Source organism: Lichenostomus cassidix, unplaced genomic scaffold (genome assembly GCF_008360975.1).
Source record: "Lichenostomus cassidix isolate B80296 unplaced genomic scaffold, HeHo_3.0 HiC_scaffold_38, whole genome shotgun sequence".
Classification (NCBI taxonomy): domain Eukaryota; kingdom Metazoa; phylum Chordata; class Aves; order Passeriformes; family Meliphagidae; genus Lichenostomus; species Lichenostomus cassidix.
Window position 1 is genome coordinate 2,071,879 of NW_028147440.1, and position 25,389 is coordinate 2,097,267.

The 25,389-nt window shown below is 61.6% G+C and overlaps 4 protein-coding genes across 6 annotated transcripts; 2 read left to right on the top strand and 2 right to left on the bottom strand.

Moving 5' to 3' along the window:
* Nucleotides 1–965: 965 nt before the first annotated feature.
* ZBTB45 (zinc finger and BTB domain containing 45) lies at nucleotides 966–5,248 on the bottom strand. Of its 2 annotated transcripts, none has more exons than XR_014847777.1 (3): nucleotides 3,542–5,133; nucleotides 1,580–2,285; nucleotides 966–1,547 (listed from the first exon to the last, which is right to left on the bottom strand). XR_014847777.1 is itself a non-coding variant. In XM_085045574.1 (3 exons), the coding sequence occupies exons 2-3, from the start codon at nucleotides 4,485–4,487 to the stop codon at nucleotides 1,906–1,908; spliced, it is 1,326 nt and encodes a 441-aa protein (XP_084901700.1). In that variant the 5' UTR covers nucleotides 4,488–4,873; nucleotides 5,197–5,248; the 3' UTR covers nucleotides 966–1,905. The 2 variants fall into 2 exon arrangements, 1 of the variants encoding a protein (XP_084901700.1); XM_085045574.1 differs by adding an exon at nucleotides 5,197–5,248 and having other exon boundaries at nucleotides 966–2,285; nucleotides 3,542–4,873.
* Nucleotides 5,249–5,887: 639 nt separating this feature from the next.
* Nucleotides 5,888–14,588, top strand: LOC146422982 (uncharacterized). Its single transcript, XM_085045572.1, has 11 exons — nucleotides 5,888–7,493; nucleotides 7,717–7,807; nucleotides 8,941–8,991; nucleotides 9,212–9,373; nucleotides 9,809–9,937; nucleotides 10,177–10,265; nucleotides 10,683–10,800; nucleotides 11,194–11,390; nucleotides 12,101–12,209; nucleotides 12,860–13,032; nucleotides 13,588–14,588. The coding sequence occupies exons 1-11, from the start codon at nucleotides 7,315–7,317 to the stop codon at nucleotides 13,721–13,723; spliced, it is 1,434 nt and encodes a 477-aa protein (XP_084901698.1). The 5' UTR covers nucleotides 5,888–7,314; the 3' UTR covers nucleotides 13,724–14,588.
* A 16-nt stretch (nucleotides 14,589–14,604) lies between these two features.
* THAP7 (THAP domain containing 7) lies at nucleotides 14,605–17,833 on the top strand. Of its 2 annotated transcripts, XM_085045591.1 has the most exons (6): nucleotides 14,630–14,704; nucleotides 15,118–15,197; nucleotides 15,521–15,547; nucleotides 15,844–15,999; nucleotides 16,633–16,773; nucleotides 17,212–17,833. In XM_085045591.1, exons 2-6 carry the CDS (start codon nucleotides 15,118–15,120, stop codon nucleotides 17,756–17,758), a joined length of 951 nt encoding a protein of 316 aa, XP_084901717.1. In that variant the 5' UTR covers nucleotides 14,630–14,704; the 3' UTR covers nucleotides 17,759–17,833. The 2 variants fall into 2 exon arrangements, with proteins under 2 accessions (XP_084901716.1, XP_084901717.1); XM_085045590.1 differs by lacking the exon at nucleotides 15,521–15,547 and having other exon boundaries at nucleotides 14,605–14,704.
* A 698-nt stretch (nucleotides 17,834–18,531) lies between these two features.
* On the bottom strand, nucleotides 18,532–25,068 carry SLC27A5 (solute carrier family 27 member 5). The gene is made up of 10 exons (XM_085045571.1): nucleotides 24,479–25,068; nucleotides 23,083–23,292; nucleotides 22,394–22,552; nucleotides 21,933–22,057; nucleotides 21,646–21,840; nucleotides 20,863–20,953; nucleotides 20,487–20,685; nucleotides 20,304–20,401; nucleotides 19,716–19,846; nucleotides 18,532–18,907 (listed from the first exon to the last, which is right to left on the bottom strand). Exons 1-10 carry the CDS (start codon nucleotides 24,972–24,974, stop codon nucleotides 18,731–18,733), a joined length of 1,881 nt encoding a protein of 626 aa, XP_084901697.1. The 5' UTR covers nucleotides 24,975–25,068; the 3' UTR covers nucleotides 18,532–18,730.
* Between the last annotated feature and the right edge of the window lie 321 nt (nucleotides 25,069–25,389).

The following is a 25,389-nucleotide window of genomic DNA, read 5'->3' on the forward strand; positions in this document are numbered from 1 at the left end:
GAGGAGGAGGCGGGAAGGAAAGGGCGGGAAGACGCCTCCGGCACGTGAAGGAGGACGGACCAATGAGAGGGCGCGGCGGCCGGGGCTGGGCCAATCAGCGGCCGAAGTGCCACTGTGACGGCGGAGACTTTTGGGTTTGACCGGCCAATCAGCATCCGCGCTCTACGGGGAGGCGGGGTTAAGGCCTTGATTGACAGCTAAATAGACCAATGGGGAGCAGAACTCGGGAGGGACTGGGAATACTGGGAGTTACTGGGGTCACTGGGAATTAATGGGATCATTGGGGATTACTGGGGACATTGGGGGTTACTAGGAGCTCAGGGAGCACTTGGGGATTACTGGGAGCACTGGACGGGCACTGGAAGTGCTGGACACCAGAACTACGGAGGGATTGGGAAAGCTGCAGGGTCAAACTGGGAACACTGGGGAGTCCAGCCAGAGGGTTACTAGGGTCACTAGGAACACTGGTAGTTACTGGAAGAATACAGAGCCTTACTGGAAGTGCTGGGATTACACACGTGGTAGCTAGGGGCAATAATGGGACAGCCCTGGAAGCAATGGCTGAGGGGCCCTGGGTGGTGGTGGCCCTGGGACAGTGTTCCCTCACCTCCGTCCCAGTGCCCCCTTGTGTTTTCCCTGGGTCCCCCAAGTCTCCTCCTGTCCCCCTCCATGACCTCACCATGTCCCTTGGCCATGCCCTGGGGGCTCTCAGGGGTCCCCAAGGATTGGGGGGGTCGTGGGGGCAGAGGACAGTGCTGCCCTGGTGGCCATGGGGACACGGGGTGACCCTAGGGTCACCAATTCAAGGACTCCAGGAGGGTCTGTGACACAGTCAGTGGCCACTGCAGCCTATCTGTGGTGGCCACAGGGATGATTTTGGTCCCATAACATGGCCAAAAGCTGCCGTGGCTCCTCTTGGTGGCCACGTGCCACCAACCAGCAGGTGACACATCACAGAGGCCACATGAGGGAGGGGAGGTTTTAGGGTAAAAAATGGCAATAACAGCACTGAAATGTTCCTTAAACCTCCCCTGTGTTCATTGTCACCGTTGGGGGGGTGGGAGCCATATGGTGGGGAGGGCACAAAGGAGGGACCCAGTGTCCCTCCAGGTGTCCATCCATGGCTGGGGTGGTGTCACAGTCACAGTCACGGAGCCATGGAATGGTTTGGGGGGCTGGGACCTTCCACAGACACTTCCCAGGATGGGGCAGCTTCTCTGGGAATGCCATTCCAGCCCCTCACTGCCCTCACAGGCAGGAATTTCTCCCCAAAATTCCTCCTTAATCTGCCCATTCCCAGCAGGAAGCCATTCCCCATGTCCTGGCACTCCAGGCCCTTGTCCAAGGTCCATCTCCAGCCTCAGACACTGGAAGAAGCTCTCAGGTGTCCCTGCATCGTTCCCTTCTCCAGGTGGGACACCTTAACTCTGTCCAGCCATTGGAGCATCTCCATGACCTCCTCTGCACTCACAGCATAGTCCATCTGTCCAATCCCTGTGTCCAGCTCAGTTCCTGGGGGTGGCATCAGGTCAACGATGTCATCGCCCCTCACTGCCGGCATCCCAAGGAGCCACCGAACTCCCCAGGCTCCATTCGCCCTCCGTGAAGCCATCTCGTCATCACCAACCGCCTCCTGGATTCCTCCAGTTTCCAGAGGATTTGCTCCACGATCCTGGCAGTGCTCAGAGCCCTGGGTGTTCCCCACATCCCTGTTCCACAATGGGGGTTCCGTTCCCCTTCTCCTGTCACCAGGAACATCCCCGTGCCGCCACAACTTCCCGAATCCGACAGAGAATGGCTCAGCCACTTCCTCCGGGTTTCACCCCGGATGCTCCAACAGACCCGTGGGCACAGAGGAGCCCCCGAGCCCACCCTCGAGGAACTTCGGGGGGCAGAGACCCCCCCTCACGCCGTGTGAGCAGGGCCGGTGCCGACAGCGTCCTGACCCGGCCAAGTGCCCAGTCCGGGTTCTGGTGGTGGCGGTGGTGGCGGCGGTGGTGGCGGTGGCCCTGGTGGCGGCCCCGGCGGTGGCACAGGGTGGGAGGCGGCGGCGTGGCGCTCCAGGAGGGTGCGGTGGGAGAAGCCCTTGGTGCAGAGGCGGCACTGGAAGCGCTCGGGGCGGTGCGTGCGCATGTGGACGTTGAGGGAGCTCTTCTGGGTGAAGCGCTTGCAGCAGACGCCGCACTGGAAGGCGCGGACGCCCGTGTGGGTCACCATGTGCTTCAGCAGGTAGTCCCGGAGGGAGAAGGAGCGCCAGCAGATGGAGCACTGGTGGGGCTTCTCACCTGCAGAGACACAACCTGGGGTCAGTACGGGTCAGCATGGACTGATATGGGTTGGTGTGGGTCAATGTGGGTCAACAGTGGCCAATATGGGTCAGCATGGACTGATACAGGTCAACAGGGGTCAGTGTGGATCAAAAGGGGTCAATATGGGTCAATACAGGGGATCAACACAGCTCAGTGTGGGTCAACATAGGTCAACGTGGAGTGATGGCGGCCAATGTGGGTCAGCAGGGGTCAACATGGATCAATATGTGGATCAACACAGATCACTACAGGTCAATGTGGATCGATGTGAGTCAATGTGGATCAATGTAGGTCAATAAGGGTCAACATGGTTTGATACATGTTAGTGTGGGTCAACAGGGGTCAACATGGATCAATACAGGTCAATGTAGATCAATACAGGACAGCATGGATCATTGTGGATCAACACGGGTCAGTGTAGGTCAGCGTGGGTCATCAAGGACCAATACAGGTCAACATGGATCATATGGGTCAACATGGATCAACATGGGTCAATACGGGTCAGCGTTGGTCACCGTGGGTCAGTGTGGGTCAACATGGATCAATACAGGTCAGCGTTGGTCACCGTGGGTCAATGTGGGTCAACATGAGCAAAAACGCATCAACATGACAATAGTCAAAATGGACCAACAAGGGTCAACATGGATCAACCAGGGCCAGCGTGGGTCAACATTGGTCAGCACTGGTCAATATGGGTCAGCACAGGCCAACATGGGTCTGTTCAACCCAATGTGGATCAACACTGGTCAGCACAGGTCAGTGTTGGTCAGCATAGGCCTACGTAGGTCAGTACATGCCAATGTGGGTCAGCACAGGCCAATGTGGGTCAGCACAGGCCACTGTGGGTCAATACAAGCCAATGTGGGTGAACACATGTGTCAACATTGCCAGCATGTGTCAACATTGGTCAGCACAGGCCAGTGTGGGTCAATACAGGCCAATGTGGGTGAACACAGGCCAGCATGTGTTCAGCACAGGCCAGCATGTGTCAACATTGGTCAGCACAGGCCAATGTGGGTCAACACAGGCCAGTGTGTGTCAACATTGGTCAGCACAGGTCAACATGGGTGAACGAGGCTCAACACAGCGACTGGTGTCAACACATCAACAAGGGATCAATGCAGATCAATGTGGATAGACATGGGGCACCAAACATGGCTCAACACAAGATCCATGTGTCACCACAACCCCTCCCCTGCCCTCCCATCATGTCCCCAGTGTCCCCCACTCACCCGAGTGGATGAACATGTGCTTGGTGTAGTTCTTGCGGGAGCTGAAGCTCTTCTGGCAGTGGCCACACTGGTAGGGGGGCTGGGGGCCGCGGGGTGGTCCGGCCGGAGGTGCCGGGGGGGCTGTGGGGAGAGTCCCCCCCTCCACACCCCCTTCATAGGGCGGTGGCAATGGCGGGGGGGGCACAAACCCAAAACTGTCCCCCACTGGCACCTCTCGGCCACGCTCGGACCCAAAGGCGCCACTGCCATCGTCGCTGGGCCAGGGTGGCAAGAAAGCATCGGGGAACACCTCAGGAGCACTGAAAAAATGGGGGTCCGGGGCAGGGAAGGGTGGAGGGGCCACACCTGGGGGGGCAACACCCTCCTGGGCCCCTACTTCATCCCCTCCCTCCTCCTCCTCCAGCTCCTCCCGCTCCTCCTTGAGCGCCGGCGCCAGGCGCAGCGGCTGCCGCTGCTTGCGGCTGTGGCCGCTCGGCACCGGCTCCACCAGGCCCTCAAGCTCCGGCGGTGGCCCCGGGGGTGACACCAGCGGCGGCCCCGGCACCTTGTGGGGCGGGGGCAGCGCGGCGGGGCCGCGGCTCTGCGAGATGATCTGGGTGCACTCGTCGATGACCGTCTTGATCTGCAGCACCGAGGCGGCCGTGAGGATGTGCAGCGCCTCCGACTGAGCCACCACGAGGCTGCCGCTGTACAGGAACTCCACGAGCTGGCGCACGGCCGCCGAGGGCACCACGGGCGGCACCTCGATGGCCGAGTGGCCCAGCAGCAGCTTGTCGTGGAAGAAGGGGCTGCCGGCGGCCAGCACGCAGCGGTGGGCGCGCAGCGAGGCCTCGCGGATCCGCACGGTGACGTCGCAGAACTGGCCGGCCACCCGCTGCCCGTTGAGCGTCTCCAGCAGGGAGCGGCTGAAGTTCTGCAGGTGGATGTAGTGCACGGCCTCCGGCATGGCCGCGGGGACACGGGGGACAACACGGGGTACACGGGGGATACAGGGATGGCGCAGGTACAGGGATAGCTGGGACACGGGGACTGTGGGGATAGAGGGGACACGGAGATGGCAGCGACAGCTGGGACACTGGAACAGCAGGAGATCGAGGGGAGAGCAGGACCAAGGTGGACACGGGGACAGGGGACACGGGAATGGTGGGAACAGCAGGGATAGAGGGAATGGCAGGGACACGGGGACAGAGGGACACGGGGATGGTGGGGAGAGTGGTGACACGGGGATAACACAGACACCGGGAAGGCGGTGACACGGAGACACGGGGATTGGCGGGACACAGAGACACGGGGCCGGTGGGGACACGGAGACAGTGGCGAGGCTGGCGGTTCCTGGGGAAAGAGACACGGCGTGGGGGACGTTCTTCGGGGTGTCACCGGGGGCTGGGGACACCCCGTGTGACGTCACCGGGGCATGGGGATATTGATGGGGACACTGGCGGAGGCTGTGTGACGTCACCGCCCGCCGCTGACAGCCCCGGTGACATCGCTGGGGGGCCGAGGCACACCGGGCGGGATGTCCCCGACATGTCACGACATCCGGGACCACCCGGCCCGACTCCTCCCACTCCCTGGACCTCTCGGGACCTCCCGACCCGACCCCACCCTGTCCCCTCCCCCCCGAACCCTCGGGACCCCCTGCCCCTCCCCCACACCTCACTTCTGCTCCCGCCGCCGCCGCTCTCTGACGTCACTTTCGCCGGACCGGACCGGAAGTGAGCCCGGACCACAGAGAGGGGCCTAGCGCGCCCCCAGCGCGCCATAGAGACAGGAAGGAGCGGCTGCGGGACGGGTAGCGCCCCCTGGCGGGCCGGATGATTCCGCAGGGTCGCGGCTCCTTACGGATCTTTCCTATACAACCCCGGGACCCCCATGGGCACCCCAGTAGCGCACAGACCCCCACAGGTACCCCCATGGGCACCCCAATACTGCACAGACCCCCACAGGGACCCCCATGGGCACCCCAATACTGCACAGACCCCCACAGGGACCCCCATGGGCACCCCAATACTGCACAGACCCCCACAGGGACCCCCATGAGGACTCCTACGGACGCTTATGGGGGCCCCACTACAGACGCCAATAGGGCTGCAGACTCCTTTAGACCCCCATATGTACCCCCGGGGTCAGGACCCCTCAGGGACTCCCACAGAGACCCCAACAGTGCTGCAGACCCCTATAGATCCCCATATGGATCCCATGGGGTTGGACCCCTCTACAGACACCTGTAAGGATGACCCCCCAGACCCCTCTGGGGACCCCCATGGGAATCCCAATAGGGCTGGGATATATTTCCCAATAAAGAACCCCCTGGGATCCCCACAGGCCTGGATCCCCTACAAATCCCCCTGGGGACACCCCAGGGTCTGGAGAGCCCATAAATGTCCCCAGGGAACCCACATTGATCCGTGTTGATCCACGTCAGTCATGTCAGTCGTGGTGTTGATCCACACTGATCTGGAACAATCCATGCTGCTCCCTGTTGTCCCATGTTGACCTGTGTTGACCTGTGTTGATCCGTGTTGACTTACATTGATCCACCTTGACCCCGTGTTGATTCCTGATTGACCAGTGTTGACCCATGTTGACCTCTCTTGACCTGTGTTAACCCAGCTTGACCCATGTTGATCCTTGTTCTCCTGTGTCGACTCAACCCATGTTGGCCTGTGTTGACCCATGTCCCTTCATGTCTCTCCATGTAGACCAATGTTGACCTGTGTAGACCAGTGTTGATCCCCATTGTCCTGTGTTGACTTGACCCATGCTGACCCATGCTGACCCATGCTGACCCATATCACTCCGTGTCTTTTCATGTTGACTGGTGCTGACCAGTGTTGACCCATGTTGATCCATGTTGACCCACGTTGACCTGTGCTGACCCATGTCGCCCCATGTCTCTCCATGTTGACCAGTGTTGACCCATGTTGACTGGTGTCACTCTGCGTCTCTCCACGTTGACCCCTCTGTCCAGGTGGCCCTGGGGACAGCCCTTCATGTGACCCCATGACCCCCCAGGTACAGCCATGACTCTCTCTGACCCCCCAACCCCCTACCTCCCCACACGGAGTTAGTCACTCATGTGACATCCCCACCGTGCTTTCCCCACCGTGATGTCACACCCCACCGTGACATCACAGGTGACATTGCAGGTGACTGCTGTGGTTCCCACCAGCCCACCATCCAGCTCTTGGGTGGTCCCCACATTTTGGGGTGTCCTGGGTTGGTGTCCCAAAACCTGTGTCCCCTTAGGAGTGACATCTGAATTCAAGGGTGCCTGGGGACACCTGTGTCCCCTTGGGTAGGGATGACACATGAACTCTGCTGTCCCCTGGGACCTTTGTCCCTGGGAAAGGACAGGGGTGACACTGGAATTCTGGGTGTCCTGGGAAACCTGTGTCCCCTCGGGCAAGGGTGACACCCTAATTCCACTGTGCCCTGGGACACCTATGCCCTGGGTGAGGACAGAGGTGACACCCAAATTCCAAGTGCCCTGCGACACCTATGTCCCCTCAGGTGAAGGCAACAGCAGAATTTTGGGGTGCCCTGGAACACCTGTGTCCACTCAGGTGAAGGCAACAGCAGAATTCCGGGATGTCCTGGGAGACCTGTGTCCCCTTAGGTGGGGGTGACACCGAAATTCCGGGATGCCCTGGGGCCCTGTGTCCCTTGGGCGAGGACAGGGGTGACACCCGCATTCCGGGTGCCCCGGGGCGGTGCCCCGAAACCTGTGTCCCCTCGGGGGAGGGCGGCGGTGACAGCGGCGCTCGGAGCCGATGGAGCCGAAGGGACCCGCCCGGCCATCGGGCCCGGGGGGTGGGCGGGCTCTGTCCCCTCCCCGTGGGTACAGCCCGGAGGGAGGGACGCGGTGCCACACGCGGGTCCTCCCGTGCCCGCGGCTGGGGTGGCACCGGGAGCGCGCGGGTCCCGCGTCCCACGGGCACGGCAGCGACAGGTGAGGGACGTAGAGTAGGGAGCCCCCCAGGGTGGGCAGGGGACACCCCCACCTAGGGGTGGGCTGGGGACACAATCCCCCCACCCCAGGATGGGCAGGGGACCCCGGAGTCCGGGCACACCCCCAAAAAAGGGACCCGGGTCCCCCCGGAGCTGTCGGGGGTCCCAGCCCGGGGCTGCCGCAGTTTCGGGGGGGTGGGGGTGTTATTGTAGGGTCTCCCCAGGGTCTCTGTTGCTCCAGAGCCCCCCCCAGTTTTTGCCATGATGGACACGGGGGACGTGGGACGACGCAGTAGCCCCCCCAGGCTGGCACAGGTGAGCGAGGGTCCGCCAGGTGAGTGGGAGGGACCCCCAGGTGATGGCGAGGGACACGGGGATGGAGTGGGGGGGACGCAGGTGATGGGGCGGGGGGGACGCAGGGATGGAGTGGGAGTGACACAGGTGATGGGGGAGACCCCAGGGGAAGCCTCGACCCCAGCTGAGGGGTCCCAGGGGGTGGAGGAGGGGAGGGATCCAGGCATTTGGGGGCTCCCAGCCCCCCCTTTGGCTGGGGACCCCCGGCGCCCCCTCCGCGGCCCCCCTGGCCCCCCGCCAGCCCCCTGCCTGGAACTGGGACACGGGGCGGGGACAGGCGACAGGGACAGGGACACAGCGGCCGGGAGCCCTTGGCGCCCCTCCCCCCCGTGGGAACAGGCATCTCTCCCCCCCATCCCCCCCCTGCTCCCCCCAACCCCCCAAACTGACCCGGCAATCTCCCCCCACCCTGGGCGCTTTCGGGGAGACCCCCTGACTCCTGGGACCCCCTAAACATCTGGGACTCTCCAGCCACCTGGGAACCCTCGGACACTGGGGAACCCACAGCTTTTGGGACCCCCCCCAGACTCCTGGGACCCCCCAACATCTGGGACGCCCCAGACCCCTGGGTCCCCCATGACATCTGGGACCCCCCGGACGCTTGGGACCACCAGATCCTTGGGATTCCCCAGACACTAGGGATCCCCCAGACACTAGGGATCCCCTGCATTCCTGGGATAGCCCCGGACACCTGTGAGCCCCCCAAACATCTGGGCCCCCACGGATTCTTGGAAACCACCTGGGACCCCAAACTCTGGGAAGCCCCCAACTTTGGGACTCCCCAAAACCTGGGACCCTGAAAGAGCTGGGGCTCTCCTGGACTCTGGAACTCCCTGGACACTTGGGACCACCCAGACTCCCTGGACACCCCGTGGATTTTGGGACCTCCCTGGACACTTGGCTCGCCCCAAATCCCTGGGATCCTCCGGATTTTGGGGAATACCAGGGCACCTGGGACCCCCCAACACCTGGGACCCCCAATACCTGAGACCCCCAATACCTGGGACCCCTCAAACTTTGGGACTACCCTGGACCCCTGGGACCCCCCGAATTTTGGGACCCCCCAAAATTTCACACCCCCTCCCGCCCCGCAGGCTCAGCACCGCCGGGACCTGCAGGAGGAGCTGCGGGACCTCAGCAACCAGGTGGGCGGGGCTTGCGGGGAGGGGCGGGGAGGAATAGCTGTCAATCAGAGCCCATCCCCCCTTGCTGAGGAGAGGGGCGGAGCAAATCACATGGGGGTGGGCGGGGCATGGGGCTGTCCATAACCATGGGGACAGAGGTTGGAGCTGTCCATCATCCGGGGGTGGGGCTTCTCCCATGGAGGCGTGGCCTAGGGCTGTCAATCACCCCCTGCCCAATCAGGTGGCAGCCCTGGGGCGGAGCCTGGCGGCAGAGCGTGGGCGGAGCCTGATTGAGGGCGGGGCCCTGAGGGCGTTGGAGATCGCTGTGGGCGGAGCCCAGGCCCGGGTGGGCGGAGCCTATCGGGCATTGGACCGGGCCAATGAGCGCCTGCGCCTGCAGCAGGTGGGTGGGGCGGGGGCGGAGCCTCTGACAGGTGTGGTTGAAAGAGGTGTGGTTAGAGTGGGTGTGGCATGTGGGGGCGGGGCTTAAAAGAGTGGCTGGGACACACTTGTGGTGAGTGGGGCATGGGGGTGTGGTCTGGGAGGAGGGGGAGCCCGTGGCAGAGGGTGTGGCTGAGGTGGGGAAAAGAGGGTGTGGCTACAGGAGTGTGGCCTGTGAAGGAGGTGGGGCTTATGTGAGTGGGTGGAGCCTTTGGAGGGCGTGGTGCCAGGGTGGGGGTGAAGCCCCTGGCAGGGGCGGGGCCAGGGCAGGGGTGTGGCCAAGATGGGGCCAAAGGGGGCGTGGTGTGAGCGTTGTGTGGCTGTGAATGAGTGGTGAAGCAGTGGGCGTGGTCACATAAGTGGGAGTGACCTGTCCAATGACCCCGCCCTTCTGCAGGAGGCGGGGCAGCTGCTGTGGGCGGAGCTGGAGGCTGCTCGTGCTGCCAAGGTGGGGGCGGAGCTCCGGGCGCAGGAGGCGGAGTCTCAGTGCATAGCCCGAGGGGCGGAGCTTGAGCGGCTACGGCAGGTGGGTGGGGCTACAGGCAATGGGCGGGGCTAATACAACTGGGGGCGGGGCTAAGGACCAATGACACAGGGCTATAGCACTGGGGCGGGGCTAAGAAATAATGGGGCAGGGCTAAGGACCAGTGGGGTGGGGCTAAACCAGCCTCTGGGTGGGGCTAAGGACCAATGGGGCGGGGTTGTGGGCGTGGCTCCGATTGTGGGTGTGGCTCACGGGTGTGTCCATGCTGGCCCCGCCCACAGGCGGTGCAGGCAGCCCAGCATTCCCAGCGCCGGGCGGAGCTGGAGCGTGATCACGTGGCTGCAAAGGTGTGCCACGCCCCTCGCCCCAGGTGAGCATGGCCACACCCCCTCCCCGGCCACATATTGCCACAGTGTCCCCGATTGCCCCAATGGAGGATCTCCTATAGCCCCTCTATGTCCCTATCGCCCCCCCACGCCCCTTATAACCAAATAGCTTCTATAGACTCTGTATGTTCCCATAGCTCCCTAGAGTCCCCATGTCCTTAGAGTCCCCATGTCCCCAGAACCCCTATATGTCTCCTATAGCCCCCATGGCCCCTATAGCTCCCATGTTCCCAGAGCTCCTATAGTCCCTATATGTCCCCTATAGCCCCATAGTCCCCATATGGCCCCTATATGGCTTCAATAACCTCCACATGTTCCCTATAACTTCTATGTCCCCCATTTCCACTATATATTCTGTATAGGCCCACAAATCCCCTACAGCCCCACTGTATCCCCTTTAGCGCCCATGTCCCCTATAGCCCCCATGCTGGGGACCCCGGGGTGCTGCAGGCGGCGCTGCAGGAGCTGCGGGAGCACAACCGGGACCTGCGGGAACACCTGAACCAGCGGCTGGGCCAGGTGGGGACACCGGGGGGACACGGGAGGACGTGGGGTGGCACCTGTGGGGACAAGGGGGAACACGGCGGGGACACAGTGAGCATGCCTGGGAGGACACCTGTGGGGGTGGGGGACAGGTGGGTGACAGGAGGTGCCCATGGGGGGTGTCTGTGGGTGGTGGTGACAAGCAGGCGTCTGTGGGGGACAGACAGGTGGGACAGGGAACACCTAAGGACTCCATAGGGACAGGTGTGGGTGCCATGGAGACAGGTGTGGGTGCCATGGGGACAGGTTGGGGTTCACCTGTGGGTGCTGTAAGTGCCATGGGGATAGATGTGGGTGCCATAGGTGCCATGGGGACAGGTGTGGATGACATGGGGACATCTGTGGGCCCTGACCACCCCTTCCCCGCAGGTGGAGGAGCTGCGGCGGGCGCTGGTGGCCGCGGGCACTCGGGCACAGGAGGCGCAGGTGGCACAAGCCCGGCTGGCACGGGAGCAGCAGCTGCTGCTGGAGAGGCTGCAGCACCCCCGCGACCCCCCGGTGCCCCCCGAGCCCACCCTGCGCGCCCGCTGCGCCCACCTGCAGGAGCTGCTGCAGCGCGAGGCGGGGTCAGCGGGCACAGGGGCTGGGGACACCGGGAGTCGCCTGGGGGCACCAGGGGTGGCTTGGGGGCACCAGGGGTATCCCAAGATGGTCCAAGGGTAACCCCAGGGTGGTCCAAGGACATCTCAGGATGGCCCCAGGGTGGTCCCAGGGTGACCCAGGATGGTCTAAGGAGGTCGCAGGGTGGTCCCAGGGTGATGCCAAGGTGGTCTTGGGTGGCCCCAGGGTGGCCCAGGGCAGTCCAGGAACATCCTAGGGTAGTTCAAGGTGGTCCCCAGATGGCCCCAGCATGGTCCCAGATGGTCCCAGGGTGACCCCAGGGTGGTCCAGGGAGGTCAGAGGGTGGTCCCAGGGTGGTCTTGGGTGGCCCCAGGATGGCTCAGGAGGGTCCCAGGGTGGTCCAAAGTTGTCCCCACATGGTCCCAGGATGAGCCAGGGTTGCGATGAGGGGTCCCAGGGTAGCCCAAGGTGGTCCCTTGATGGTGCCAGGGTAGCCCAGGGTGGTCCACAGGGGTCCCAGGGTGAGTCAGGGTGGTCTTGGGTGGCCCCAGGGTGGCCCTGTCCCATGTGTGTCACCAGCCGTGAGCCATTCCCTGAGTGACATGGGGTGACACAGGTGTCCCCTGGTCACAGGGCGCGGGTGGCCCTGACTCAGGTGGCTGTGGGTCACTCTGTGGGTCACTCCGTGGGTGACACGGGTGTCCCCTGGTCACAGGGCGCGGGTGGCACTGTCCCGGGCCGCGCGTGTCACCAGCCGGCGCCTGCGGGTGTTGGTGGCTGAGGCCGAGGAGCAGCGGCTGCTGGGGGAGCGCTACCGGCTGCAGGTGGGGACAGCAACCACTGTCATCCGCTGTCACCATGTGTCACCTCTTGTCTCCCCCTGTCAGCTCGTGTCACTTTATGTCACCACACATTATCCCCTGTCACTCTCTGTCACCTCCTGTCATCACCTGTCACCCTTTGTCACCACACATCACCTCCCCAGGTGACCAGCTGTCATCTACTGTTGCCCTCTGTCCCCTCCTGTCATCCTCTGTCACTTGTCACCCCATTACTTCATGTCACTCTCTGCCACCTGGTGTCACCTTGTCATCACCTGTCACCCCATCATCATCTGTCACTCCCTGTCACCCTCAGTCACCTCCTGTTATCCACTGTCACTCTCTCTAGCAGCTGTCACCTCCATTATCTCATGTCACCCCCACCATCTTCTGTCACCTCCTGTCACCTTTGTCATGCTGTAACCCTACAGCCTCCATGTCCCCATGTCCCAACACCCAGTGGCACCACATTCCCGTGTCACCCAGACCCCATGTCCCACATCCTCATGCCCATGTTGTCCCCATGTCCCCCTATCCCGTATCTCCACATCCCCATGTCCCCGTATTCTGTCTCCCCACGTCCCCCATCCCCATTGCCCCATGTCCCATATCCCCAGTGTCCTGTGTCCCCATGTCCCCAATGTCCCCTGCAGGCCCGTGCCAGCGAGGCTGCTGGCCGGCTGCTGGCTGACCAGGTGGCCGCAGTGGCCGCAGGCACAGCCCGAGCGCTGGCCCAAGGCCACCATCTGCGCCAGGAGCTCGAGGACATTGGGGACGGGGCTGTGGCCACCGCCCGACACGTGGCCGTGCTGAGGGCGCGCCTCAGGTGGGGACTGTCCCCTGTGGGCCCCTATAGACCCCACATGCTTCTTATGGGGTGGGAGGTTTCTGTAGGGGTTATGGGATGGGGGGGCTCTGTAGGGTTAATGGGATATTGTGGGGTTCTATGGGGACTCTGTGGGTTAATGGGATATTTCAGGCCCTGTGGAGGTTCTGGGATGTTGGCTATTTCTGGGGGGGTTATGGGATGGGGGGCCTCTATGGGGTTTATGGGCTATTGGTGAGTTCTGTGGAGGTTCTGGGATGATGGGGGTTTCCAGGGGGGCTCTATGGTCTTATGGGATGTTGGGGGTCTCTGGGGGGGAGGCGTTTATGGGATGAGGAGTCTCTATAGGAGCTCTGTGGGGGATTATGGGATGGAGGAGGGCTCTATGGGGGCTCTGGGATCCTGGGGGTCTCCAGGAGGGTTCTATGGGGTTTATGGAATGGGGGGCTCCATGGGGGCTCTCTCGGATATTGGAGGTCCCTGGGAAGGCTCCATGGGGTTTATGGGATGCTGGGACTCTCTGGAGGCCTCACTGCTTCCCCCGATGCCCCCCAGGTGTGACCCCCTGAACCTGTCCCGCACGGTCCGGCGGATGCTGCGGGACGGGGACGACGATTCTGAGGACAGCGGGGACAGTGGGGACAGCGAGACCCCCCCTGCCACCCCCCTCGAACCCACCCCCGGCCCCTGAGGGGGGCTCAGCCCTGCCCCCAGCGCTGGAGGAGCCCCTTGAAACCCCCCCCGAGGTGCCCGAGGGGACCCCAAAGCCGCCCCAGAGCCACCCCTCTCATAGGGGGATTATTGGGGTCGAGGTTTTAACTGGGGGGGGCGCTCCCCAAACTCACTAAAGTGCCTTCAAGAGGGTCTCGCCCCTGAGTGGCTCTAGGGGACATGCGGGGGTCCCAACTTCCCCCGAGCCTGTCTGGAGGGGTCTCAACCTGCGCCCTAAAACACTATTTGGGTGGATGGCTGAAAACCTCCCGGAGCCCCTTTTGGAGGAACGCCCCCTTGCCATATTTTTGGGGGGATGTTAAAATATTTTGGAGCCACAGGTTGGGGGGGCTTGAAACCCCCTAAAGCCCCCAAAGCCGCCAGGGGGACCCCAAAACCCTCTTTATCCCAATTGGGGTGGATGAGACGCCCTAAGAGCCCCCAAAACCCATTCAGCGGGATCCCAAAAACCATCTCTACCCCAATCAGGGGTTGTTGAAACACCACCAAAAAATCCCCAAAACCTGTCGAGCGAACCACAAAACCCTCTTTATCCCACTTGGGGGGGTGAAATCCGCAAATCCCCCAACTCCCCAAAAACCCTCAAAATCCCTCTCAAATCCCCCCAAATCCCCAAAACCCCCTCAAATTCCCCCAAATCCCCCCCAAACTCCCCAAATCCCTCCCAAATTACCCCCAAACCCGTCGGGAGGGCCGCGGAAATGCCGCGGCGAGGGGCGGGGCCGCGGGATGGCTAGTGAGAGCCTGGCCAATAAGAGGGCAGTATGCAAATAAAGAGCGGGTACAGGGGGCTTGGAGCTCCGCCTACTTTGGTGTCTCAGCCAATGAGAAGGAGGGGAGGGATGGTGAGGGGGCGCTGAGGGTTGTTCTCGCGGAGTTCGGGAATCTCGCGAGAGCTCAGGGGAGGCCGCGGCGGCGGCGGCGGGATGGGAGCGACGAGGTAGGGCCGGGACGGGGCGGGGGGTGAAAAAAGAGGGAAAACGGGGAAAAGGTGGGAAAAGGGGCGGTCCGGGCTGGGGAGAGAACACGGGGAGCGGGTTCCAGCCGTGGGGGGGAGATGTCAGACCTCAGGAGGGGACAAACACACCCAGAGAGGGGGGACAGGCCTTGGGGCGGGGTGGGGGACATACGGGGAATGAGTGGGATACACACGGGGTGGGGGTCCGGGCATGGGGAGAGGGGATCCGGCCTTGGGGGTGTTCTGGGGGCTCTGGCACGCGGGGGATGAAGCCCCCGGGGTTTGGGGGTGTGTCTGGGCTGGCTGGGGGGGCGGGAGGGGCCCGCTGAGTCGCGCGGAGGGAGCGTGGAATTTTGGGGGGGGTCTCAACGCTGTGACACCGGCCCCAACCCCAGATGCCCCGTCACTGCTCCGCCGCCGGCTGCTGCACCCGGGACACCCGCGACACTCGCGGCCGAGGCATCTCCTTCCACCGGTGGGTGTTTCTGCCCTCTGCCCCTCCCACTTCCCACTCACAAGAGATCCCCGGGGGAGGGAGACCCCCACTGTCCGCCCCGCAGAGCCCCGCCGGTGCTCTGATCCCCCCTTAGCAATGACTTGTCCCTGCTGTCACCCAGTCTTATCAATGAGCTGTCCCAGGTGTCACTTCCCCCTTAGCAATGGGCTGTCCCAGGTTTGTTCCCCTCCCCTTAACAATGGGCTGTCCCGGGTGTGTCCCCCCACTATAGCAATGGGCTGTCCCAGGTGAGTCTGTTCCCCCCCATTTGCGGGATGGTTCATCCCTGTCCCTTCTAACAGGGCCGACCTGGACAGTTCCATTTCAAGGTGCGTTGGGGGGTGGGGGGGGGGGAAGGGGGGGAAGAGAGGTGTCATTCAGCTCTGCAGAAATCGGGATGGCTGGGGGGGGGAAACTGTGGCCTCGCAGCTCATCTGTGTCACCTGCCCCGTGTCCCATTCTGTGTGACGCATGTTCCCCTGTGTGACCCATGATCCCTTGTGACCTCTGTCCCCCCACCTTGTCCCTTCATGCCCTTGTCTCTCCCATAACCCACATCCTCCCTCTGTGACTTGTGCACCTACTGTGTCCCTCCTGTCCCTTTGTCTCCCACTGTGTCCCCCAGGCTGCCCCGGAAGGATGACCCCCGCCGGGTGCAGTGGCTGGAGAACAGCCGGCGCCGGGACCCCTCGGGCGAGGGCCGCTGGGACCCCACCTCCAAATACATCTACTTCTGCTCCCAGCACTTCGAGAGCTCCTGCTTCGAGGTAGTGGGCTACAGGTGAGTCTGGGGGCTACAGGTGGGTTCTGGGGGGCTACAGGTGAGTGTCCAGGTGAGCCAGGGGCTGCTTCCAGCACTCTGAGAGCTCCTGCTTCCAGGTTAGTGGGGTCCAGATAAGCTGGGGCATGGCTGCAGGTGAGGGTCCAGGTGAGGACCCCAAGGTTCCTCTGCAAAAGGTTTTGGGGGTCACCCCCACCAGGCACACAAACCTTCCCTGGAGTCTGCACCCAGGGACCTTCTGTGAAGTGTTGGGGCACCCCAGGGACCCTCTCTGACCTCAGGGTTTCCCCTGTGAGGTGTCAGGGATACCCCAGAGACCCCTTGTCTGACCCCAAGGATCCCCCATGAGGGGTTGGGGACACCCCAGGGTCCTGTGGGTGCTGGAACACCCTGAGGGACCCCCCAGAGCCCCCTCCCCATTACGCCTTGTAGGCCGGGGACCCTGTGAGGTATTTTAAGGATTCACTCAAGGATTTTGAGGTTTCCCAGCATCTTCCCTGGAGCTTGGGGTGCCCCCCAGGACTTTTGGGGCCTGCACCTCAAGGACTCTGGAACCTCTTGGGTTAAAGGACCACCCCAGAGATCCCACCAAATTTTGGGGTCTCCCCTGAACCCCCTTTTTCTTCCCCCCAGTGGTTACCACCGCCTCAAGGAAGGGGCCGTTCCCACCGTCTTTGCTGTGGGACCCTCCCGGCCCAGCCGGACCCCCAGGCCGAAGCCCCCGCCACCCGACAGCGACCCTCCGAAACCCCTGCGGACCCCCCGCAAGTGGAAGTGAGTCCTGGGGGGCTTTGGGGGGGTGACAGAAGAACAGGGCACCCTGATTTATTCCTGGCACAGGTGGGACCCTTACCTCTTCCCTCCAGGACCCCCAGACCTCTCCTCCCCCGGGATTCTCCTTCATTTCCAGGCGCTTTGGGGGTCTTTGGGTGCTCCACAGGATAAGGGGGCTCCCCTATTTATTCCTGGAACAGGTTCGACCCCCAGACATCTGCTGCCTCCTGTGACGCCCCGTTCCCCCCTCACCTCTATTCCATCTCTGGGGGGCTTTGGGGGTGTCATAGGATAAGAGGTTTTCTTTATTTATTTTTGGAATAGGCGGGACATCCCCATTCCCTCTGGATTTCCCATTTTCCCCCTGCCCCCTCCTGCTCTCGTGTACCTCTGGCTGCCCCACAGGATAACAGCTCCCCCTCTTTCCTCTCCCCACAGACGTGACCCCCTCCCATCCCCGCCTGACCCCCCGTTCCCCTCCGACGTCTCCTGCTTCCCGCGGGACACCAAAGACCCCGGCCCACCTCCGGCTGGCGACCACGGCGGTGTCCCGGCACTTCCCGGTCCCTCGGGCGCCATCCCAGAGACCCTTTTGGTGGCCACGGGAGACGAGGAAGCCACAACCACTCCGGCTCTGCCCGAGGGAGCCCCTCCAGCCCCCCCAGCCCCCGCAGGACCCCCAGGACCCCCGTCCCCATCACTGTTCATGCTACGGCTGCCACCCCGCGCCGGCTCCTACATCCAGAGCGAGCACAGCTACCAGGTGGGAAGCGCCCTGCTCTGGAAGCGCCGCGCCGAGGCCGCACTCGACGCCCTGGACAAAGCCCAGCGGCAGCTCCAGGCGGGAAAACGGCGAGAGCAGCGGCTGCGGCTGCGCCTGGCCGAGCTCCAGAGGGAGAGACGGGGGGTTCCGGAGCAGCGGCGGAGCCCCAAGGAGCCCCCTGGGCTGGTGGAGGTGGAGCTGCTCGGAGACGGAGGGCGCTGAGGAGTTCCTGGTTCTCCAAGGCTTGGCTGCGCCAGGAAGGTTTGTAAATAAAGATTTCGCCTTTTCTACGTGGAATTTGTAGGAACTTATGGAATTTCTCTGGGAAGTTTTAGGGACAGGTTCTTCCCGGTGAGGGGCTGGAATGGAATTCCAGATAGAGTTAGGACTGTGGACAAAGAGTGACAGGATAAGGGGGGAATGACTTCACACTGGAAATGGGGAGATTTTGGTGGGATATTGGGAAGAAATTTTTCCCTGTGATGTTGGTGGGGGCTGGAATGAAATTCCCAGGGTAGCTGTGGTTACTCCGTCCCTGGAAGTGTCCAAGGCCAAGCTGGACAGAACTTGGAGCAACCTGGGACAGTGGCAGGTGTCTCCGCCCATGGCAAGGGGTGGCACTGATCCTTTAAGGTCCTTCTGACCCAAAGCATTCCATGATTTTATAAAATGGGGGGATGGCTCCTTTGTGGGACAGGGAGTGGGGATGGTGTCACCTAGCTAGCACAAATGGGCTCTGTTGGTGTTGGTGAAGATGCTGTTGTGGGACTGTGAGATGTCAGGGATCCCAGCCACCCCAGGATCAGTTTAGGGAGGAATAAATAGGATTTGTTCCAGATCAGAGCCCAGGGAGGGAACAGGATGAGGTTTTGGGAGCTGCAGATGAAACAAGGACAAACATCCTTTTCCCCACAGCTGGGATTTAGGGCATCACTTACCCCTTCCAGTAGGGAAAATGGAATCCATCCCCAAAAAACAGCCCAGTGCCCAAAAAATGGGAATTAAGGGTTTAATTTCCACTGCATGGAGGTGCCAGGGCAGGATGACACCGACCCATTGCGCTCCTTGTACTCTGACATGGTTAAAACCTCCCCGAAGGAAGCCCAAAGTGCCTGATTAGCCCCAAATTAGCCTTTGCTAATTACCCCAACGCTGTCACTGCCCCAGGGCCACCGCGGAGTCCCCAAAGAGCCGCTAGAGACTGAGCTTCATGTCCTGGATGGCGGTGAAGGTATCAGGGGTCAGTGGCACGTACGATTTCTGGGCGTCGTTGCGGAAGAACAGGCGATCCCGGATGATGTTGGGGTCAAAGCCCTCCTTGACCAGGTTGCTCTTGCATTGCTTGAAGGTCCCTGTGATCTCCAGAGCATCCTGGGGATAGGGACATCAGGGTTGGGGGACATCAAGGCTGTGCCCAGGTGCCATTGTGGGAAGTGGCAACCTCAGCATTGCTGGCATGGGATTGCAGGCAGTGAGATCAGATGGGATGATCTGTGGGTGTCTTTGGCATGGGGTGACCCCTGTTGGCACAGGGTGGCCACCACTGTCATGGGAAAGGTGGGACCTTGACACCGTCACCGGGAGAGCACCCGGGGGTGCCCACTGTCATTTTTTCCACTGGGGGCACAGTGTGACCCTGGTCTTGATACTGAGTGACCTTCACCAAGAATGGGTGGACAGTGCCAGTGACAATGGGGTGACCCCCCTGCAGTCACCAAGGATCACCGTTACTGGCACCAGGTGACCGACAATATCATGGGAAACTGGGGGGAGTTAGAATGCTGTCATTAGAACTGGATGAGCTCTAAGGCTCCTTCCAACCCAAACCATTCCTGATTCCATTCTGCCATGACTGGAACTGGATGAGCTCTTCCAACTCAAACCATTCCTGATTCCATCATGCCATGACTAGAGCTGGATGAGCTCTTCCAACCCAAACCATTCCTGATTCCATCATGCCATGACTAGAGCTGGATGAGCTCTTCCAACCCAAACCATTCCTGATTCCATCATGCCATGACTAGAACTGGATGAGCTCTTCCAACCCAAGCCATTCTGTGATTCCACCCTGCCATGACTGGAACTGGGCATGGACACTGCCGGATCACCCCCATTCAGAGGCTAGCGCCTGGAAGCCCTCCCAGATCCCCCGAGTATGGGCTGGGTGGGTCCTGCTGACCTGGATCCGGACGAAGCGGGGGGCGGCGTAGGCGGGCAGTGTGTCTCGTGTGAAGGCGTAGAGTTTGTCACCATCGAAGGTGGCCCCGTCCTTGAGGCGCACGGCGGCCATGCCACAGCGGCCCTCGCACCCTGCAAGCATTGCCTGGAGTCACCTGGGATAATCATGTCTCCTTGGAGTCTTCTTGAGGCCCCCTGGGCTACTGTGGGGTCTGTTATGTGGCCAAAGCAATGCTGAACATTTTGGGTGGGTCTGTCCCAATTTTGGTGCCATGAAGGCCACTGGGACAGTGGTGGAGGCACATCACATACCCAGAACAATGCTGAGGTGCTCATTTTGGGTAAATGCTTCCTATTTTTGCCTCCTTTGTGGCCATGTGGACCCAACCCAGCACCTGACACTTGTTTTGGGCAACCAAGTCCTGTTTTACCTTTTCTGGGGGCTCCTTGGCTCGTTGTGGGTGATGTTTCATGCTCAAAAAAACTGGATTCTTAGTTTGGGCAACCAAGTTCTGGTGGCCACTGGGACCACCTGGTGATGGCTCACCTGCCTCAAACACCCCCAGGTCCTTATTTTGGTGGGACTCACCTGGCACGGCCACGCCGTAAACATTGACCTCCTGGATGAAGCTCACCAAGCCCAGCGTGGCCTCCACCTCCGTTGTGGCCACGTTCTCCCCTTTCCAACTAGGGAGGAGAAGGGACGGAGCTGTGAGGGGGGGATTTGGGCTGGCAGTGACCACCTGGACACGCGCCAGAGCGTTGGAGTTACCGGAAAGTGTCCCCAACTCGGTCCTGGAAGTAGATGAACTTCTCGTGGTCCATCATGAGGAGGTCACCGCTGTTGAAGAAGGCGTCGCCTTTGGCCAAGACGTTCCTCAGGATCTTCTTCTCGGTCTTCTGGGAGTCACCGGCATAGCCGTGGAACGGGGTGTTCTTGGTGATTTTGACCACCAGCAGCCCTGTCTCACCTTCAGGAAGGGAGACAAGGGTTGGAGGCTGCTCAACCCCTGCCTCAGCTTCCTCCAGGGGTTTCTGGCGGCTACCAGTCCCCAGGTGGATGGTGATGACGACTGAGAGGTGGTTTTGGTGCATCTCAGCCCTGTCTGCCCCTCCAAAAAGCCCTGAAGAGGCTCATCATCCCTCACCAGGTTTGACAGGGATGCAGAGCCCTCGCTCATCACGCACAGGCTCGTCCTCCTCCACGTTGTACCTGATCAGCTCGAAGGGAGCAAAGAGCTGGAGGGGAGAAAGAAACCCAGGATTAAAAACAGGGAGGAGAATTCCCTCCCAGTGCCAGGTGTGCCATGGTTGATCTGTTCCAACCCACACCTGGGTGTGTCCCCCACAGTCCTGACATGGAGGGGATTAAGAACCATTTGGTTTCAATTGCCCTTAATTTTAAATCTTTTAGTTTTTAGAAATCTCTAAAATTAAATCTTATTTAAATCCATTTAAACAAGGTTTCAACTGGTTGATTCAACCAATGACTGAATTCATGGTGACATCTTCCAAATCCAGGAGCCATGGGACAACACAGTGGGGGGAAAAAGGGGGGGGAAAATCTGATTTTTGCAGCATTTGCTCAACAGGTGGGTGGGTGCTGAGATGTGGCACCAAAGGGACCTCTCTCAGGGGTACAGGGACATCCAGGTCTGTGTGGACACCCCAAAACCAGCCTGTGAGTCAACGCTGTTAAGACAATGTTGGCCAATCAGGTGGAGGGGACTCGTTTTGGGTGTGAAAAGGGGGTTTTGGGGACTTTGCTTTCTGCCAGCATGACCCGATGGACAGTGCTGACTTCCTGGGGACATCACCGTTTGCTCCACCACCCAGAGGTGCATCCAGGACCCCCTTTCTTGGCTGAAACCCAACTTGAGGTGCTGTGCTGGGCTCTCCTGAGCTTCCCACCCCGAGGAGCACGTTCTCACCTTGATGAACCTGTTGGCCCTGCCCACGGCCCCGACCTTGCCGGTGTAGTTGATGAAGCCGGCGTTGCCCTCGGTGGCCCCGTAGAACTCCCAGACAGCCACGGGGCCGAAGCGCCGCAGGAACTCCTTCCACACCTCCGCCCTCATGCCGTTGCCCAGGGCCATGCGCACGCTGTGCTCCCGGTCATCGGGGCGCTGGGGGGTGACACGGGAATAGGGGCCACCTTGGGGTGTGACCAGAGCATCACTGACCCTCCCACGGTGGGTTTGGGCAGGTGGGGCCTCACCTTGGGTGTGTTGCACAGGTAGCGCATCAGCTCACCCACGTACTGGATGACGGAGACGTTGTAGCGCCGGCAGTCAGCCCAGAACTGGGAGGCTGAGAACTTTGCCCGCAGGACACAGGTGGCTCCTGGGGGACACGGCATGGGGACCCTGCCCCTTTTCTCTTTTGCCTTTGTCTCCATCCGTCCGTCCTTCCATTCATCCATTCATCTATCCCTGTCTCCGTCCGTCCATCCATCCGTCTGTCCATCCATCCCTCCCTCCAACCATCCATCTGTATTTTCATCCATCCATCCATCCATCCATCCATCCATCCATCCATCCATCCATATGTTCACCTGTCCATCCATCCACCCATCCACCCATTTGCCCACATCCAAAGAACAGCTGTCTATCCATCTGTCCATCCTCCATCCCCATCTGTCCCTCCCGGCCTTGTCCTCACGGGGCTGGGATTACGTACCGACCTCGAGGCACCCCCCGAGCCCGACGAGCAGCCCGGCCGAGTGGTAGAGTGGCAGCGTTGTGTAGACAACATCATCCGGCCTCAGGCCACAGATCCAGCCCAGGCTGGCCACCATCATCAGCTTCAGCTCCGTGATCACCGCGGCCTTGGGCAGCCCTGGAGGGGGGAATGGACAGTGGGAAATGGGTGGGACAGAGGGGTCTTGGGAGGGCAAAGCCCTGGGGTGGTGGGTCTCCATCCCTTGTTGGAGGAGCCCTGAGGAACCTTGTGCAGGTGCTCCAGTGCTGGCTGGGTGTGGTCTGATTTGGGTTCAGGGTGGATGAAGGAGGTCTGACCCTGCTCCACCCCAACAAGGACAGACCCAACAGTGATGCCCAACTATCCCATGGACATGGCCAGGACAGACCTGGCCCAGGTGGACCTGCGATGGTCAGGGATTGGGTCTGGTTTGAGTTGAGGGTTGACAAGGGAGGTCTCACCCCATCCCAACAAGAACAAGCCCGTGGTGAGTGACCCTCCCACAGACACAGAACACACCTGGCCCAGGTGGACCTGTGATGGTCAGAGTTGGAAAACGACTCCCCAGGACTCCTCCAAGCTGCCCATCGTCACCCACCCACACAACCACGGGGCACAACTTTCTCCAGCTCCTCCCAATCCAGACCCCGGGAGATTCCTCGTCTCACCAGTGGTGCCAGAGGTGTAGATGTACATGGCCTTGGAATCAGCAGTGACACCGGCGCGGTGCCGGGCGGGCAGGGGATCATCGGGGGCTGCCTCGATGGCAGGGAGCAGCGCCTCGACCCCTGGTGTGGGCGATGCCGCGCTCAGGTAGAAGACGCGGACACCATCGCACTGCAGGTCCGGCAGCACCTCCTCCACAGCCTCGCGGAGCTCTGCAGGGACAGCGGGATACGGGGAAGGTCCCACAGGGATGAGGATCTGGGAGGGGACACCCCTAAGAGAGCCCTAAATGGGTCCCTGGTCAGGTGGGCACCTGGGGAATTGTGGGTGGGGGGCCCAGGATCCCCAGTGGGCAGCCTGGGTATCCCAAATGAGCCACGAAAGGACCCCATGTGGGCTCCCACTGTACACCAAACGGGAACATGGATTGGTTGGGCACCCTGGGAATCATGGATAGGAGGTACAAGGGTCCAAAGTGGACACCCCAAGGTACCCCTGTGGGCACCCAGTCAGATGGGCACCCCAGACATCCCAAATGGGCACCCAAAGCACCCCAGGTGGGCACCAGGTGCATCCCAAACAGGGACCTCGATTGGGTGGGCACCCCAGGGGTCCAGGATGGCATCCTAGAGGATCCCAGGTGGGCGCTCGCAGCACCCCAAAAGGGCTCCCGAATCCCCCAGACCCCTCAAACCTCCCCGAGGTGCAACCTGAGCACCCTAAAAGGGGGAGTCCCAACTAGACAGGCCCCAGAGGATCCCAATGGGGCATCCTGAAAGGGGTCCCCAGTCACCCAAAGGGTGTCCCAATCCCATGGGTGCCCCCCAGGGAGTGACACACGTGCACATCCATGTCCAGGCACACGGACATGCATGATGAGACAGTGACACACGTGCAAACGTCCCCACCAAGTGTGCACTCAGCAGGGCTGTTGAGGACAGCAGCGGCCTTGGTGGCTGCACCCCACAAATGTCCCCACAGCCCCCTGACCACCCTATCCCTTCCCTGCCACTGGGGCTGGGGAGGACCAGGGTGGCCCCAGTGGCCACATTTTCTCCATGTCCCCACAGCCCACCACTCTTCTCTCCCTCTCACCAGGGCTGGCAAGGACAAGGGAGGCCTCAGTGGCCACATCCCCCCCTGTGTCCCCACAGCCTCCCAACCACCCCATCCAGGGCAGGTTCCCCAAGTCCCCTGTATGCTCTCTTCACCCCCTCTCACTGGGGCTGGCGAGGACTGGCATGACCTCAGTAGCCACATCCTACCATGTCCCTTCAGCCCTATAAGGATCCCCTCACATCCCCTCTCACTGGGGCTGGCGAGGGCAATGCCAGCCTTGGTGACCACAACCCCTGCACGTCCCTACAGCCCCTGACCATCCAATTGTCCCCCTCTCACCGGGGCTGGCGAGGACCAGGGTGGCCTGGGCAGCCTCCAGCGCGTGCCGCAGTGCCCGGCCCCGCACGTTGCAGTTAAGACAGGCCATGGGGCAACCCAGCTTGGCCAGTGCCAGCCATGTCCACAGGTAGGTGGGCTCGTTGGGCAGGAACACGGCGACCGTGCGGCCGCTCTGCAGCCACAGGCGCCGCGACAGAGCCCAAGCCGCACGGTTGCTGCGCCGGTCGATGTCCTCGTAGGTGTAAATCTCATCCTGGAAGAGCAGCAGGGGCTGGCGGGGCTGGCGGCGGGCGTGCTGCTGGAACACGTCGAGCAGGGTGACGGCCGGACTGCGCGAGAGGCGACGGCGACACCGCAGCGATGACCTCACCATGGTGGCGAAGGCCACCAGGTCGTGCCACAGGAAGGGCACCAGCTGGACTGTGGCCGCCGGCAGCAGCAGCAGGAGCAGGAGGAGACCTGCTAGGGCCACCGCGAGAGCCCCCAGCAGCGCCATGGCCTCGGGGCGCCGGTGACACCCGCGGTGCTGGTGGCCAAGGTCCGCCCGGGCAACCTTTGCCCCGGCCGGGCAGAGATTGCAGCGTTGCCGGGGTCGGGGAGTTCGTTGTTCTTTGGTGCTTTGGTGTTTGTTTGCTTTCCTTCCTTCTTTCTTTTTTTTTTTTTCCGTTTTCCCTTCCCAGCCCCGGGGTGTGGTTCTGCACCCAGCAGCTCCCACTGCCGGGTGGCTCTCTGGCCTCTGCTGCCACAGCTGTCCGTCTGTCCACCCATGCAGCCTGTGCCACCCCAGCTGGCCCTCCGTCCAGCTCTCCAGCCCGGCCACTCATATCCTTCTGGCTGCTCAGCATGACTGGACAGTTGCCATCCAGCCACAACCCAGGTTCCGTCTCTCTGCCTGTGTGTCCCTGCGTCTG

What these genes read in the sequence shown, in the direction of transcription:
- ZBTB45 (XM_085045574.1), bottom strand. Translation starts at nt 4,487, where the DNA reads ATGCCGGAGGCCGTGCACTACATCCACCTGCAGAACTTCAGCCGCTCC. An exon ending in GCACATGTTCATCCACTCGG is followed by an intron (nt 2,286 to 3,541) that starts GTGAGTGGGGGA and finishes GTGTCTCTGCAG; the next exon opens with GTGAGAAGCCCCACCAGTGC.
- SLC27A5 (XM_085045571.1), bottom strand. Translation starts at nt 24,974, where the DNA reads ATGGCGCTGCTGGGGGCTCTCGCGGTGGCCCTAGCAGGTCTCCTCCTG. An exon ending in ACCTGTGCAACACACCCAAG is followed by an intron (nt 21,841 to 21,932) that starts GTGAGGCCCCAC and finishes GTCACCCCCCAG; the next exon opens with CGCCCCGATGACCGGGAGCA. An exon ending in CTGCATCCCTGTCAAACCTG is followed by an intron (nt 20,686 to 20,862) that starts GTGAGGGATGAT and finishes CCCTTCCTGAAG; the next exon opens with GTGAGACAGGGCTGCTGGTG.
- LOC146422982 (XM_085045572.1), top strand. Translation starts at nt 7,315, where the DNA reads ATGGAGCCGAAGGGACCCGCCCGGCCATCGGGCCCGGGGGGTGGGCGG. An exon ending in TGCCACGCCCCTCGCCCCAG is followed by an intron (nt 10,266 to 10,682) that starts GTGAGCATGGCC and finishes TATCCCCTTTAG; the next exon opens with CGCCCATGTCCCCTATAGCC. An exon ending in CTGCTGCAGCGCGAGGCGGG is followed by an intron (nt 11,391 to 12,100) that starts GTCAGCGGGCAC and finishes CCCTGGTCACAG; the next exon opens with GGCGCGGGTGGCACTGTCCC.
- THAP7 (XM_085045591.1), top strand. Translation starts at nt 15,118, where the DNA reads ATGCCCCGTCACTGCTCCGCCGCCGGCTGCTGCACCCGGGACACCCGC. An exon ending in TTCGAGGTAGTGGGCTACAG is followed by an intron (nt 16,000 to 16,632) that starts GTGAGTCTGGGG and finishes TCTTCCCCCCAG; the next exon opens with TGGTTACCACCGCCTCAAGG. An exon ending in CGGACCCCCCGCAAGTGGAA is followed by an intron (nt 16,774 to 17,211) that starts GTGAGTCCTGGG and finishes CTCTCCCCACAG; the next exon opens with ACGTGACCCCCTCCCATCCC.